Source organism: Toxoplasma gondii, chromosome VIII, assembly GCF_000006565.2.
Source record: "Toxoplasma gondii ME49 chromosome VIII, whole genome shotgun sequence".
NCBI lineage: Eukaryota > Apicomplexa > Conoidasida > Eucoccidiorida > Sarcocystidae > Toxoplasma > Toxoplasma gondii.
Window position 1 is genome coordinate 4364473 of NC_031476.1, and position 17240 is coordinate 4381712.

Genomic DNA, 17240 nt, shown 5'->3' on the forward strand with positions numbered 1-17240 from the left:
ATAAGCCGAGGGAAACTGAGTCTGTACACGTGTTTCCCATAAGATGTTGTGCGGGTTATGTCTCCTTGTCATTTTCTCGCCTCGAAACTAGGAATCTCTGAGGTCCCGACTCCACGGCTGAAGTGGCACGAAAAGCCTGCAGCCGCGGTTTCGTTTGTGATCACGCTGGATTGGATTCCAAAAAAAACATTAGGTCTGACCTCAGAGGTATAAAACGAAGTCTTGAGCCTCGATAAAGTCTTTCCTTCTTTTCCAGAATCAATGGAAACAGGTCCGAAACCTGAATTGGCCGTGGGAGGCTGGGACACAGGAGAGAGATGAAAGAGCGACATCTGTGTGTTTTCCCGCGTTTTCAATCTCGCACCTCTTCCGTGAAAGAGTTGACTTTCTTTAGACGAAGCCAAGCCTCTGAATCCTGAGACTCCGCAGTTGTTTCCACCTCTCCTCCGTCGTTGCCCTGAATCTCCACTTCCAAGGCGAAAGCGCATTTTTAGGTGCCCGGGGGAGCATTGGGAACTCCTGAATTCTGCGTTTCGTCTTTTGCTGGAGTGCGAACCGCTTCTCGCAAAGGACGACGAGTGAGGAGGAGAATGCGAGACACGTCGTTGATTCCAAACAAGTGCAACAGAAAGAAAGCTTTCTTCTTAATTTCTGCCGACGTCGCCTCTCGGGATCCCGGCGGAACGCTTGAGTCCCCTTCTTGAACCAAGGCACGCGCTGTGCACTCGCAAACCGTGTTGACGACTGCTTCCACGAAGTTCGGGAAGTACAGTCGGCCCTGCAGGGAAGGAAACGGGGAGGAAAACACCACCGCAACACAGTTCCGAACAAAATTAAAGAAGAGGAAACACTCCCACCCAGTTCCCTCACACGAACGTTCTACGAACGTTGCTGAACACACCCAAATCGTCCTTACCTCAACTCCCACACGCGAAGCGCTTACTCGAAAAACTAATCTACAAATCATTCTGTCAGGAGGCTCAACCGTCAAACACTCCATACGTATATATATATATATATATATATATATATACATACATATGGCTCTACATCTGTACATGTACATATATATATATATATATATATATATATATATATATATATATATATATATATATATGGCTCGGCAGAAGCTGAATCGTACCACTTCAGCTTCAGGTGAAGGCGCGGCTTTCCTTAGCTTTCCGTTTGGTCCTCGTCGTGTGTCTCCTTGAATTTCGGGCATCGAGAGGAGTCTCCGGAACTCTGGTTCTTCGGCCGCAGAGTCTTTCGCGTTTGGAACGCCAGTATCACCACCGCCCGGGTCTTGAGAATCTGCGGTTTTGCGTACCGCGTTTTTCTTCCCCCTGGAACCTCCAATCGCGACGCGAGCGATCGACATGGCGGCATCGCAGTCGATGAATCCGGGGATCACAGAGAACTCTCTCCACATTTGAATGAGCACTCCGAGCGACACCCAGGCGCGTGTGGAGACGTGCTCCGCCCCTGTCTCCTCCAGAGACGTTTGGGCCACGAAGCGCCTTCCAGTCACCTGCGCCTTGGGTTTCGGGCGCTGCGGCTCCTGGCCCTTCGGCGAGGCCTTGGGCGGCCGTTTTGTCTCCGCGCCGTCTCCTTTTTTTGCAGGCGCCACCGAGCCCTTTGAAGCCGTGGGGAGAGTCGCCTCAGCGCGGGCGCGACCGAGCGCCGGCTGCGCAGACAACTCACTATAGAAAACGAAAAGGTGCTCAACAGGTTCCAGCTTGAGCATGGCAAACACGTCACCTGGCAGCCGCTCGTGTGCGTACGTCCAAATGCTGTGTTTCGTATTGCTCTCGCGAGACTCCGCAGTCGTGCTTAGAACGTCCCCTGCAGCTGACTCCATAATCACGCTTGTCGATATCCTGAAGTCGTCATTGTTGTACAGCATATCGTAGAGCGGCAGGAATCGCGCTCGACAGAAAAAGTGGAAGGCCGTTAAGCGCGACGGATGTGCGCGACGCAACGCCACCCGAGGAGCCTCGCCCTTGTCCAAAGCCTCTCGACATATCTGAGAAACCACACATAAAAACACGCCACTCAGGAAGAATAGAGAAACCTAAAACGGTGAGGAAGATATATATGAAAACCCGTAGGAAACAAAGAATACTCCCACACACACTCAGAGTCTTTCCTGCATACACATATGCCCAAAAAAGACGCAGGAGTTGAAAAAACGCACATCCGTTTCGAAAGGAAGAGGAGAGTGAGATGTCGAGAAAAACATCTTTCTGGAGAGTGTTTGTAGTGCCGCTTCCACATGTCTCTTCCACATCTTTGGGTCTGAAACAGATGCGGTGGCATCGCTTTTTCTAAGGCACAGCAAGCAGAGTGACACCCCTCCTTCTGGAACAAGCTCTTCTGCGCGCGTCTCACTCAGAAGAGACGCGAAGCACGGACTGTTCGTCGGCTGCACGTGGAAGCGACTCACCACATGAAGAAGGTCAAGATACGCGAGTTCTCTGAGGCAGGGGAGCCAGAGAAACACTGGAATGACACGCAGAAAACCGTCAGCTCGAATGCGGCCAGTGTCGGGTTCGATGCTGAATTTCTCGAAAAGATCCTGTAGCTGTAGAACAGGTGCAAAGGAAAAACCACATTCAAGGTTTAAGCACAACATCAAGACGAATCAGAGTTGCGTCGTACGTGAAACATGAAAAACGAGTCCTATACGTATATATATATATATATATATATATAACGATGCGTAAGCGCACACGAATATACTCAGAACTACTTGGATGCAGTCACAACAATTCATCGGCATGCACGCATGTTTACAAACACGTTTACAAACATATAGAAATATACGTATGGGTATATAGATGGATATACAGGCATGTGGTTCTGAAGTGTGTTAGTATGCGAGAGGGATCCCCTTCTACAGTTTGTTTTTCTGGACGCGATGTTGGTTGATTTCAGTCCTTTTTTGCCAGATGCGCTCGCGTTCTAGATGCTTTCCTTTTCAGCTTCCTCAAGGCGAGAGAAGCCACCTCCAGTTTTACTACTTGCACATGTGGGCGAACTAGTGCGCAACTACCAGGTTATCTGGGTATTTTCTACAGATTCAAAGAGCGTCGGAAGAATCATCGTCCACGGTTGGAAGCTTGCGCGACCTTCAGGTCATTGCATCCGCTCGGACGTCTGGTTTAGGTTTGAGTCTCTTTCCTATCGCCGCTGCCTTTCCGACTTGTCCAGGAAGAACCGTTGCGTGCCATGTTTCGCAAATCGTTGAGTCAACACATGATTTCTCACTTTCTTCTTTGCTGCATGCCCAGCTGCTGCTACGGGTCTCCTCGCTCTTCTGACACGGGTTTCAAAAACGACGAACCTACCTCGGTTCGATCGGCCAACAAGTGCTCGTCAACGCGAGCGTCGTTGCAGAAGCGAAGAAAGGAGAGCTGGGGAAGCCCGACGGGAAGTCCGTCGCTCTGAAGGTCCGTCACGTTTGCTTCACTGACTTTCGCGTAATACAGAAACACCTCTTTCAAGCAATGCTTAAGACTGTAAAGCAACACAGGAGTGAACTCGCAAGCGAAAGAACATCAGGTTTCCAAATACGACACTGAGCACTGTGCATTCAGTCGACCTCTCTGTGTTTATCTTCTTTCGCTACGAAACGACGATTAAGACAAATACGATATATATATATATATATACATATATATATATACATATATATATATATATGTAAGCTCGGGTATGGCAGTCCGTTTCTGTTTCGAGATTGTGCAGAGACATTCTTGAAGCTCGACTCACCGAGGGCAATTTTTCAGAAGGCGCTTTATGGTCGTATGGATGTCATACACATTGCAAGACCTCCATTCTTTCTGGACAGACAAACACACAACCAGTCGAAAATTCTTGACACCCCTGTATCAGCCTCCCTGGATGTTCACGATTGAAAAACCAGTGCCACAATGGCAACGCATTTGCTTCGATGCCCCGATACCCCTATGAATGCTCGTGCATGCAGGAGCACAGATAAACATATATATATATATATACATATATACATATATATATATATACATATATATATATATATATACATATATACATATATATATATATACATATATATATATATATATACATATATATATACATATATATATACATATATATATGCCTCAGTGTGCATCCAACACTCATGCCGGACTCAAAAAGTGCTGACGTGTTTACAATTTCCGGCATCTGATAAATGACAGACCCTCGGCGTTTTATTGCCGGTGATCTGCCCCTCCACAAATGAACATAGAACACTAGGAAGGTGCATGTACGCGGAACCACAAACGCGCATGGACGCATATAAACATGTATGTCTACGTTTGCCTGTATATCCGTCAATCAGTTCTTCACGAATGACTTGAGACTTCACGACGAGAAATTCGCGTTGGAAATGTGTTTTCATCTTTCACCGAAACCGTCTGTTTTCAACCGGCTTCACCTTGACTGTCGTGACGACAGTGGACGCCTTGGGGACATGCTGCCCCGTCGCCCGTGCCACGATGAGTGGACCGAAAATCCCCTGACGAAGAGAAAGAGCGTCTTCCGTTTGCACTCCTGAGCATTGCAACATGAACGCGTCAACACCAAAGTGGTACACGAAACATAGTGAAGCCATAATGGATTTCCCACACATCTACGCGCATGCACTCGCAGTGGAGAATATATGAATATATATTTACATATATAAATATACATCTATGCATATGTATATATAAATATCTGCACAGTTTTATACATATATTTATCCATGCTAACGTGCATACATGTGCGTATATGTACAAGGATACACATACACACATAATATATATATATATATGGGTGTACATTTCGATGTATAGATATATAGGCTTGAAAACCAGGGAAAAAGCGTGGCTTTCCATTTCGGTGCTTCGTTGATTCGTTCACAGACGCTTGCAATCCAAAGGCTGGAGGTACGTTTTTCGCGTTCGTACCTGCTTGACGTCTCGTTGTGATGAGCGCCCGGACTTCGTCCATGTCGAGGGGTTGGAATGTCTTTGCGTGTTCGTCGTATTTCTTTTTTTCCGCCTCCAACGCCTGCTCCTTCGCCGCAATTACGTTCTCGATTTCCTGTATTTTCTCTTGTTTAGCACGTGCAATGCTTGCCAGTCTCTGCAGTTCAATCTCCTCCACGACGCACTCGATAATCTGGTCCATTTGATCTGCCAACTGATATCGGTGAAGGCGGCGCAGCTGAACTCTAAAAAAGACAGAACGTCGACCCACAAACATCCACCACCCTACGTGCAGCTCAGGCTACACGACAAATGTCGACCTGCCTGTACTGGAATACAAGTGCGTCTGTAATATAAATGTGGATGCATATGTTGTCCTACAACCTGTAGGAACAAAGGATAACCGTGATGCATGCCACGAGAGAAAGGACGCTAGGACAACGTGAAACAGAGGGAACCATACCCGAGAGAAACATCAACAAGAGTGTAAACCTCCACCAGGCGCGGACGCGTGTATCCTTCCTTCCACGTAAATGTGGGCACTGCTCCATGCAGCTATATATATATATATATATATATATTGACGTGAACACCATTTGCAAACACACTGGCGTATACACAAACTTGGTGCACAAACAGCCACCACGGTGGCCCATTTAATACCTTGTATCCATCCACATGTTCACACGTAGACACGCGATGGAAACCAACTTCGTATATACGTATTCATCTGCATAAAAGTGTGGCAGGTTGTTCGTTGTATCCCGCAGGAGGCATTCTGTGAATTTATGGACTGCTTTGGCCGAAACTGCATGCACTGGATATATTTTCCTTTGGAGCTTCGTTTGCGCACTCCCGGCTGCAGGACAGAGCCTCACCCGATGCGCCTGTAGGCCTGAAGGAGAGCCTCAAGGTTTTGGAACTTGTTATCTTCGACATCCTTGACAAGAGCCACGATTTCTTGGGTCATCTGTCTGAACAAGGAAATGTACTGAGCTTGGAGAACTTCGGCCAGAGGCATCAAGTTCTCCTGCTGCAGGCGTTGCATGTTGTGGTGCTCCGCCAAGATTCGCAAATTACACATTTCGGTCAGCTGAAGGCGACCGACCATCGACAGCGTAAACTTGTGGACCAGCGACTCCCTGTCGGTGCAGTTCTTGTTCAAGCGAAGCAAAAGCTCTCTGCGCGCAACGCATTTAAAGAGACACACAGAAACGGAACGTTGGAGAAAGTGGTTGCGTGCATGCAAAAGCCGAAAGACCCATCGGTGCAGGTAGCCACACCTCTGCAGACCAATGGTCCACCATGCACATCAGTACATTCACACTGGCTTAAAATGTACAGTACGTACATCTACATTTGTTGTTATGTGCCTGAATGTATGTGAGTCTGTGGTCTCGCGAGTAGTGATGTTGTACGGGCAAGTGACTAGGGGGCAAGATTTACAGTGGCTCAAAGGGAAAAGCTCCCGAGACTCCAAATCCTTTCCGAGACGGCAGACCTTTGCTCGCATTTACACAGCGACGTCTGAATAGCGGATGTTGAAAGGAAATCTCATGGCGATGGCTACTTGCGACTGCACGCAAAAATGTCTCCTACGCGTTGGTGAGCAGGCCTTGGATGTCCCTGTTGTTCCCATGAAGATTCAACCGAGAGAAGGCGACCTTAGTGGCTCCAGCCGTAAAAGCTCAGAAGTCTCTGACTTTTTAAACGCTTCCTTCACGGTTTTCTGCGCTTCTGTCTGTATGTCCAAGCTCACCTTAAAAGGTGGATATCTTCCCACTGAGACCTGATTTCCTCGACTTCTCTTCTGCGTTTTTCTTCCCTGTCCTTCGACGTCTCTTCGAGCAAATATGTGCAGCCTCCTTCTTCAGCTTCTCGCTTTTGGGCGTCTTCACGCTCGAGCTGCTTGCGGACCAGATTTTCCAGAACTTTCACGACTTCTTCCTTCAGCTGCTTCTCGTCGGCCATGTCCTGCACCTTCCACAGCATAGATGTCGCCTCCTCGTAGTTCCCCTCTTCCAGTACGCGCTCGAACGCACAGACCTGCACACTCATTAAGACGTCAGAAATTTGAAGAGATCAAATTCGGTTAACCGAGTTCTCCCTCGTGTCACGCTCGACTGAGACGCTCTGCCGTATCTCTAGGAGCACAGAAAAAACTGGGTGGAGATGCGACAAACCGCTCAGGTGGAGAAAAGATGCAAGCACGAAGACGAACGACAACGAGGACGCAAAAGAAAGACAAGAGGAGAACTGGGGACGAACAGCGACCACAGGCGAAGTCGTCGCTTCTTGTTTTATCTGGCGCTTTCTTCTCTTGCCACGGTAAAAATCAAACCAACGGGGAGTCTTGTATATGTGCTTCGGATTTTCTGGAACTCCTAACACAAGGGCGATTCGCCTATGCAATGACATATTAATATATATATATATATATATATACATACATACATAAATATATCTTTACGAAGTAAAAGGTCGCGCGGTAGACCATGGGGAACAAATGCATACATCTGTGGATGCAGCTATGCCCCCGTGGTTGGAGAGCCTTTTCTCCCTTCCATCATCGACAGGCACCTGTGTCTTCGCTGGAACTGATTCGACAGAAAGTGAATTTCATCAAAAACTTTCTGTGAAGCCGCACCTGCTGGCCGAGAAGAGAGCGACGGTCGAGTTCGGCGTAGGCGTTGAAGACTTCGACGAAGTTGCAGATTCGCACTTTGAAGGGACACCCGAAAATCGGTTGTTCGTTCAAAAGAACCTCGATTTCTGCTTCAGTGTGGATGGGGAGTTCCAAGGATTCAATGTGCTGCACCCGATGAAGCGACAGACAACTTTTTCTCCGTGGAACCTGGATTTCACCGACAGCTCGTCTGACTGAGAGTCTTTCTTTTGTCAAGCAAACGGGACGCGCTGTCTCCTGCCACATGGACGAGTGCACGTTTCCGCAATAATGCCCCATCGTATTGAATCGTATCAATTCACAGCGTAGCTTCTGAGCACTTGCTAGACGTCCTGTACCTTCCAGCAGTGTTCGAAAGTGGTTACAGTAAAAGAACTCAACATTTTACCTCGTATGCCTCGGCAATGCCGGGAACAAACACGTCAGGCTGCGCCTGCGTGATCCACGCATATGAGTCGATTTTCTCCAGCAGTCCAACGTCGATCTGTTGCAAGGGCGTCTTGGGGAGATACACCGCATAGTCGACTCTGTACGTCCCACAGCCTTCGTCAACAACTTGCAGAATTTTCGCCCCCCGCGATCCTCGCACACTCACACGGTGTCCACCTATGGAGACGCGGTTGCCTAAAAACGATTCAAAAAAATGCGACCCAGCAGCAATGAAGATCTCTAACCCCCGCAGCGACTCTAGATGAGCATATATATATATATATATATATATATATATATATATATATATGCACTTATTTACTACTATATTACAGTAAAGCAAAGTCTGCATGAATATATATATATATATATATATTAACGCTTTAGAGGAAGCTATGCTCTACGTAAAAATGTATACAACCGTACTTGTATATTCGCGTTTAAGAGCAAATCCGAGTCGGGACTGTATTCGTGCAGTCCGAGAAACAGTTCGATTCTACATGTTTGAATAATGCATGCAGAGGGACGCATCCCGCAATCGACACTGGACACAAGAAGATAAACCGGTGCGTCAGTGCCCGGAACGAGGACGTCGCACACGGATCCAGACGCCGGTGGATGCGTCTTGTGATTCCTTTCGCTCTATCGGCGCATAAACCCAATTGACCGTAGAAAGGTGAACCCATGCAGAGGGGAAGCAGTGAGGAGACAACAGGAAGAAGCCGGGAACACTGACGGCTCGCTCGCGTCGCGTCTACGAAGTGAGGAACGCGTTTGTTTTCTCCACCGCTTCAGGCAGAGCCTGGTCGTGTTCGTACCCATTTCGTCGCATACGGCGACGACAAACTGGTTGACGTAGTTGTTGAGAACTGCAGGCTTTGGGGGTTCCCCCTTTCCCTCGACCCCCGTTTTCCAGGCTTCTTCTCTCGCGCGCTGGTCGATGAGAGCACGCGCTTCCTCGGCATTCACATAAGGCAGTTGGAGGTGCGGTGAAGGGGAGGCGAAACACGTCTTGGCACCTTGGCCGATGACTCGGCATGCCTCAGCAACAGCTTTTCCGCGAATGAAATGGACCTCGAAGGGCGACCCTGCGATCTCCAACCCTTCGTAGGTCACGTGCATGAGGACGAAGCCGGGGCGGGTGTGTCTGTACTTGACGCGATACACGCAGTCTCCCTCGGTTTTTTCAACTGCCCACTCCGGCGTGAGGCTCGTCAGCTCGGTCTTGGTGATCACGCCCACTCTGCCTCCGCCAATCAGCATGGTGTCCATGCGGTAGGCATCCACGGAGAGACTCGAAGTCGGATCTGCGACGAACGAGTACTGAGGCTCTCCCAAGGGCGAGAAGCAAAGAGCCACAGCGCCGTCGGCGTCTGCGACTTCTTCGCCTCGCCGGTTTCGCACCCTCACTTCAAACATGTTCCACTCTCCCACATGTCCTACCGTCAAGTTCGCTCCCTCCGCTACACACATCTGGGCGTCGACCGGACCTGCGCCCCGCGGCACGGTTCCGAGGCCTCCGCGAGCGCCTCCTCGATGCGTTGCTCGGCCTGGAGACATGGATTCGACAGGTGAAGGCCTAGAAAGCGAGGTCGGAGTGGGTTCGGCTTCGGACGACGCCGAGGCGACATCGCTGTCGGAACGCATCTCATCAGGTGTTCCAGGAAGCGGCTGCAGGTGCGATGGGGCTGGACTGAAGAAGGCACACACCGGGCGAGAGCCCATGGGAGAGCCTGGAGCCTCTTCGTCTTCTTCCACGCCGCCTTCCAGATTCTCGAGTCCTGGCCTTCCCTCGAAATCGTCTGCGAACGCAGTCCACTTCCCAAACGGCCCAATCACCGGGGCGCCGTACTCATTCGGCGAGTCAGGCCATAGCTGCATGCTCGGCCCCGAGTTCGAGCGTCCCTCGATGTTCAACTTGGCGAACTCTGCCGCAGTCATAAACAACCCATTGGCGGGACAAGGGAAAACTCGCAGCTCGATTTGTCCGCAGTACAGCCTGTAGGCGAATCTGCGGGCATCGCCTGCACAAAAAGCATAATCGCAAACCGCTCTCTAGTGGCCAGCCCTGACCGGTCCTCTGCACATCCGTTTGAGTCGATACTACAGCGTCCCCAGGGATGGAAAGCTCGTCGACTAGACTGTAGCTGAAAACAAAACGAAGGCCAAATAAAAATCCGGGACCAACTTGATCTCGTCCTCCGCGTGACTTACCTTGAGGCCCTTCTGGGACGAAGCTGCGGAGTTTGTAGGCTCGGAAAGACGACTCGTCTGTGGTGTGTTCCACGTTGTCTGGTTCCGACTTCTCAGATTCATCGTCCTCATCGGTCGCGGCCAAAGAGCCGTTCGCGTCCTCGTTTTGCAAAGGTGTTCGCGAAGATACCGGCGCTCGCCAGCGCCCTGTCTGGCCTGGCCCCGAAAGAGGCCCGCGCTCCGCTTTTCCATTTCGCAGTTGCGCTGTGCCCTCCTTTTTCCGCAGCTCCTGGTGGCCGCCGAGCCCGCTCTCAGGCGAGAAGGCAGCGAGGTTCAGCGGGGACGCCAGAGTCGCGTAGATGTGCCCATTCAAGCAGAGATAGAGAACCACGCTGGGGTCCAGTCCCGGGTAAACAGGGAGACAGACCTGACCGCGAATGTAGCAGGAGAGAAGCGAGTCCTCGGACCCGCTCATGCGCTCAATTGCAGAAATGTTCAGCGGCTGAACTTCGCATCTTGTCACTGCCGTGATCTTCCGGGATTTTCGTCGCAAAATCGCCGCACATGCACGCTCCGCCTCCCACATCGCCACCACAGACAACTCGGCCTCGCAGATCTGACGAAAGGTCAAGCCGTATATCGGCACATTCACCACCTGAGAGTGAATGGATAAACGCAGGGCGCGAAGGTGAGTCTTTTCGGCTGTTCTCGGTCTAGGGTAAAATGCCGAGAAGCGAGCGTCGAGAAACTGGCCAGGAAACCCATGATGCAAGACGTGTCTGAAACGCCGAGACGACGCACGGAGAAGGGGATGTCTATTTGAAGGGTACACAACAGTCGATGACCAGCTCGGGAGTGAGAAAGGGAGAGACACCTCGCGTCTCTGTGTGTGTGTCTCTGGCAGCGAAAACCAACACAGTTCACGCGTTTCTTGAGGCCATACAGACATCCAGATGCACTTGCAACTGACCCGACGAAGCCCTGCAGGCAGCCTCATCTGTACTTCCCCTTCCCTCTGCCAATGGAATCGAAACACAGCAAAACGTTTAGACAACGCGTCGACAGATATGTGCAAATATGTAGATGCTGATGTGTCCTCGGCTTCTACGCGCCAATGTCGCATCCGCGCGTCCCCTGCAGATTCGACCCTTTCTACGTAGAAGCCTTTCTCAGTCAGCGTCCTACCTTCCGAATTTCGATCCACACAGCATGCGCCACCGGGTAGCTGCCGACGGGAGCATTTTTCTCCTCTTGAAGGTTGTCGCCTGCGTCCTTGAGTCTCCTCGTGTGAGCGGTCTTTCCCCTGGAGCCCTTGCGGTCGCCCACATCGCCTGCTCTGCGTGCATCCGGATGGGACCAGCGTCGGCCCAGTACGGGACCCCAGTTAATCGTCAGAGGCTTCAATTGATTCAGCGTGACGAAAATTTCTCCAACCGGCGATAGCCGCCCAGAGTATGCCTCGATGACAGAAAGCAGGCTGACGGGCTCCAGGCGCTTCAGGCCTTCGCGGTACGTCGATATCATTTCACGAATCACCTGCAGATCCCGTAAATTGGAAAAAACAGAAAGGAAACTCGACACCCCGAGACCCCAGAATGACGGAGGAGGGACTCCAGAAACAAGATCCGCAGCTCGAGAAACCAAAGCGACACAGAACACAAATATAAATATACGTATATGTTGGTTGTGTCAATTTAAAAGAGACGAAGAATTCGGTGTCTGCAGCGTGCAAGCGAATGGTAGAAACCTACGGGTCACAGAGGGTTTCCGTTTCTTAGTACTGAGCAAATCTACCATCCATGTCCAACAAGACTGCTGCTGGTTGGTAACGTCTATATGGACTCTGCATTGCCGCCTTTTTCAGTCCTCATGTCTGGCGAGTCTCATGATGCATTCCAGTCGACCTTCCGTACGGGCTCGAACCGGTTGCGGAGAAGCCCATTTGGTGGTTCAGAGTCGCAACGACAAGAATTTTTCACGAAAAGAAACCTCACGTCGTGGCGAAAGAGCCGGCAGGCCTGTAAGTACGTCAAGCTGCCGTCAGAATGCACTGCAACGGGCGGTGCCTTGTCGATGTCCATGAAGAGAAGTTGGTGGCGATCCACGAGTACGCCGCTACCTTCATGTATCTGTTTCAGCGGCAAAATCGCCGTTCCGACTACAGTCACAGGAGACTTCGTCGGATAGCGCACGCGCTGCGGAGGACCAATTGCGTTCTGCAGAGCGAAAAAAGAAAAACGAAACCAGTCATCTAGGAAAGAAATGGCGAACAACCACACCCTTGGAACGACAGGGGTTCCAGCATCAGTCCGACAGAGGCAACATCTGCCTGCGCTGCGATACCACTATGGTCGCTGCCCTCGCCCTGCGAGACGTTATTTCTGAGATAGGATTCTTTACTTTGTAACAAATGGATGAGATAGAATTAATTTCAAGCTTTCTCTGGCGAGACGCACCATCGGCATACTGTAATACAGATGACTGACTCGGTAACAGCCAGCAGGGGCACACGACATATGTATACAGTCGGGCAGGTGTAGAAGCATGGTGCCCAAGACCCCAATGAAGCTCAGAAACGTGGAGCAACGCCATTAAACTCCTAGGGTCGAGACACTCCGTTTACAAGAAAATATAGCAGAAAAAGGAATAACATTCTACATTTCCACCGGTCTCTGCTACGTCTAGTCGGTCTTACTTGCGGTTGAGTGCCAACAGGGGCGGGCCGAAAGGGACTGTTTCCAATGGTTAAGGAGTGCGAGAGTTTTGGATGGATTTGAATCACGGAGACGAGCAGGAATGGCCACAGGGTGAAGGCCTGAGAGACCCGTTTCATCACGGCCTTCACGGCCTGTTTCCCGCTCATTCCAGTCGAGGACGCAGGAGTCGCCTCCGGCACTCCGAGGGAGAAGTTGCTCCCGAGTTCGAGAGCCAGCATCCTTTGTTGCCAGGGGCTCTCAAGGATAGAAATTGGAATGTTTAACTCTTGCTGCACCTCGGCGTCGTCCAGACAGATTGCCCCAGGTCTCGCACTCGGCCGCGTGTTGACTGCAGTGAAGGAAAAAAACGAAACTGTTTCGGCTTGGTACAGACAACGGTTTATGCAAGGAAAGGGTGCCGAAGAGGAATCGAAAAACTTTCCACCCCTGGAGAGAGTTAGAGTGACTCGGCGTGTGTAGATTTGCCAGCGCATAAGGCGAGGGTGGAGTAGGAAAGAAAGCGAGCAACACCCGTGGAGTTGTTGCCTTCTTGGCATTCCCTTGTCAAAAGGCAATTATAACGCAAACAACTAGCACCGACAGGACGCGCTTGAACTTGGAATCATGTAACGGTTGCTTGTAGAGTCCTCACACGAAAAACCACCTTGTAGGGCTCTAGAACTCCCTAAAGCTGATTTTGATGTCTGGGTGACCTTGTCCCGTATCGCCCTTTATGTGTGGCTGTCGTTGTTTCCAGATTCATGTGAAAGCGCCCCCCCATGCCTGCAGAGACATTCCTAGATCGATTCGTTCCGACTAATGGTTCCTCGACTCGTTTTTCATCGCCGTCTCTCGAGTGCGTCTCTCCCTTTGCTCTCGTCTCTAGATCTATCTCCCCGTTCTCTCGTCTCTGCAGTTGTTTTCTACCAAGTTCGCCGCCTTCTCTCGTTTCGACTCACCGGCACTGGACACACGCAGTCCCCACCCCGGGAGCCAAGAAGCCCCCTGGGCGAACCCAAGAATTTCGAGAGGATCTTCTTCTGGAAACCACGCCACCGTGCAAATGGTGAAACACGGAGCGAGTCCGTAAGCGCCATTGGCGCCAGAGACTCCTCCCCGAGCGCGCTGAGGCAGAGGATATCCCCCGCGTTTAGGCACTACGCCGCTTGTTTGGAGGTTCGTGATCGACGCGATATGCAGCTGCAGAAACACGAAAAGAATACAAATAGTGAAAACCCCAGCGCAGGAGCAGGAAGGAAGCTGATAGACCAAGTAGATAAGGCACTGTTTCCACCTCCTGCACGACCTCCCCGCATCTGGGTAGGCCTTTTCGTTCCTTGGCAATTCGCGTGATAACTGGACGAGATGTACAGCTCACAGAGCAACGCCTGCGTGGAATACTACAGAACAAATGCGGATGTGACCAAACGCTAAATGTGAGAGGTAACAAGAATTCGCAGGAGACGCACAGAACACAAGTTCTTAAAAGACTACATGTGTCGGCATCCATAGACGGCACTTCTGTCATAATGTGCAGAAAGTGTAAAATCGCCCAGGTGTCGCGGGATACGCTCAAGTCCACGATTTTCACCTGCTTTGAGCGCATCTGTGGGTGTCTTCTTCCGCTCTTGCTATTTCTCTCGCTCCTCTCTTTCGTAGACACAGTCCAAGCTTTAGGAGTCTCAGACCTAAGGCACCAACTCCCTCCCCCGTACTTGCGGACAATAAGAGATGTGTGTTTGTGTAATTTATCATCGGGTTCCGAGTTTCCTTAGTTTCCTTCATGTCCATGACGTCATTTCGCTGCACTCCCCACTATGTCCTTACACGCAGAGTGGCCTGCGTCGACAGCATGTGCTTCTCATGTCGTTTCCTTTTGTCAGCTGCACGTTCGCGTTCTTCTCTGACTTTCGTGACGCCTTCAGTAGTGAGCGGGCGCTGCGTCTCAGGCGGCATTTCGCTGGCCTCTGCACTCTCGTCTGCGCCGTCAGGACAAATCCTCGTGCCATCGGCTTCTGCGTGACCGGTTGTCAAGTCGACAGGAGTCTTTGGAGACTGCGGGGACGCATCGCCATCCGTGTTTGTTTTGTCGTTTTCACTTCTGTCGTTTATTGATTCCTCAGCCTCCAATATGGCCTCTGGAGACAACTTGATGTCTCCTCTTGTGGGTTTGGCCGAACTGGGGTCTGGCGGCACTCTGCTAGAAGAGGCGATGGTGCTCCCTGGCTTGTCATTCTTGGCGCTGGGCCACTCTGCGGCAAGCGGGGGCTCCGTCTCCATCGATGCGCCCGTGATCTCTCGCTGGGACTGCCCCACCTCGGGACTCGTTGCCCCTGAGGTTTTTGCCGCGATCGACGCCAAAGAGTTCATCGACCGCAAGCTCTGAACGCTCTTCCCCGACGCCAGCCGTGGACCGCAAATAGCCAGGCCCTGTCGGCCAGAACGAGATCGTGCCTCTACGGAGGACGACTCACTCCTCTTCGGGCGCATGCTGCTTCCTTCTTGATCCATAAGCAGCCTGCTTGTACTCCTCATCACTCCTTGGGTTTCCACAGGCGCTTCGACAACGGATGCTGTCTTGTCGTCGGAGGCAAGGACTGCGGGATCCTCGGACTTGGTGAGGCTCTTCGGGCGTCCAAAGGCCTTTGGACGTTCCTTGATTTCTTCTTTTGACTCCTGTTTTCTTGCCCCAGGTCGCGGTTGACGCGGTGACTCCAAAGGAGACTGGCGTGGAGACTGCGATGGAGACTTGGGCGGAGACTGTGAAGGAGACTGGCGCGGAGATTGTGAAGGAGACTGGCGCGGAGACTCCGATGGAGACTGGCGCGGAGACTGCGATGGAGACTGGCGCGGAGACTGCGATGGAGACTGGCGCGGAGACTGTGACGGAGACATGGGCGGAGACGGCGATGGAGACTGGCGCGGAGACGGCGAAGGAGAGCTGGGCGGAGACGGCGATGGAGACTGGCGCGGAGACTGTGACGGAGACATGGGCGGAGACGGCGATGGAGACTGGCGCGGAGACGGCGAAGGAGAGCTGGGCGGAGACGGCGATGGAGACTGGCGCGGAGACTGCGAAGGAGAGTTGGGTGGAGACTGCGATGGAGACTGGTGCGGAGACTGTGAAGGAGGCTGGCTCGGGGATTGCAAAGGCGAAGTGGGCGGCGACATGAGAGACTCTTTCGGACTCATGTGGGGGGTCCCCTTGTCTGTCTCTTCAGCCCCAGATGCGTGTACGGTCGTTTCGGCAAAACGCACACGCAGGCGTCGAGTCTCACATCGAAGCTCTGGGAGTTGCATGCACGCCAGCGACGTCGACGACGCAGCAGAGCGAAGACCTGGAGGGGGACCGAGTGACGACGCCACATGACCTCCAGAAAAAGAAGACAAACACGATGGATTCAAGCTAGGTTTTTTCATGCAGCCAGGACGCGCGATTCCAACAGGGGATCTTGTTGCAGCGGGTGGCGGGCGTAGGAGTGCCTTTGAAGGCCTAGAAACAGCGGATTCGGCGAGACGCCATGAATCCCCCCCAGGGGATTGTGCATGCAGATCAAAAGGTTTTTGTGTGGCACCCGCGAGAGTGGAGGCGTCCGACATCGATGATCCAGAAGGTGAGAAAGAAGCAGCAGAGGAACAATCAGACGACGAAGAGGAACGCCACGGAAAAGCAGATCCAGCGCGGCAGGCATGCCGCCCCCTAGCATGAGAGACCGGATGAGCATCTGAAGAATCATCCGCTGGCTCCTGAGAGGCCGCAGACACACTGCTTTTCGGAGAGCTTTCGTCCGAAGATGAGGGAGCGAAGTAGACATGTCTGGGCTTTCTTGTCGCCCCGTCTGAGCTGAGTTCGTCTTCGACTATAACATCAGACAGCGGCGAATGCAGCGCAGGTGGGCAGGACCTGTGTCGCATGTTGGTTATCCTCTGAAAGGTAGAGATGCGCGTCCTGTTTGAATCGAATTCCTCGTCTGTCTCTCCCTCGTCATCTGTGCCTGTACCACTGGAGTCCACTGAAACTCGAGTGTCTTCTGGGTCACCGTCGCATGAGCCTTCGTCGGCAACGCCTCGTTTTCCATGTCCGCGGTATAAGGAGGAAACAGAGGAAGATGAAGGCGAAGGGTGAACCAGATGTACAGGCGACGTCCGTGGCAGCAAGAAGGAAGAAGGACGCTGACGGGGACCTAGAAGCCCAGGGGGGGCAGCCCCCAGAGACAGAGGCCGACCGGCTTCCAT

At 51.7% G+C, this 17240-nt stretch overlaps 1 protein-coding gene across 1 annotated transcript; it reads right to left on the reverse strand.

Moving 5' to 3' along the window:
* Positions 1 to 490: 490 nt before the first annotated feature.
* Positions 491 to 17240, reverse strand: TGME49_271780 (Filamin/ABP280 repeat-containing protein; the record flags this gene model as incomplete). Its single annotated transcript, XM_002365783.1, has 18 exons — positions 491 to 778; positions 1145 to 2026; positions 2447 to 2584; positions 3351 to 3519; positions 3775 to 3845; positions 4466 to 4581; positions 4980 to 5245; positions 5879 to 6181; positions 6760 to 7046; positions 7648 to 7812; positions 8075 to 8310; positions 8934 to 10139; positions 10330 to 10963; positions 11494 to 11844; positions 12303 to 12524; positions 13004 to 13353; positions 13964 to 14204; positions 14832 to 17240. 18 exons carry the CDS (start codon positions 17238 to 17240, stop codon positions 491 to 493), a joined length of 8334 nt encoding a protein of 2777 aa, XP_002365824.1.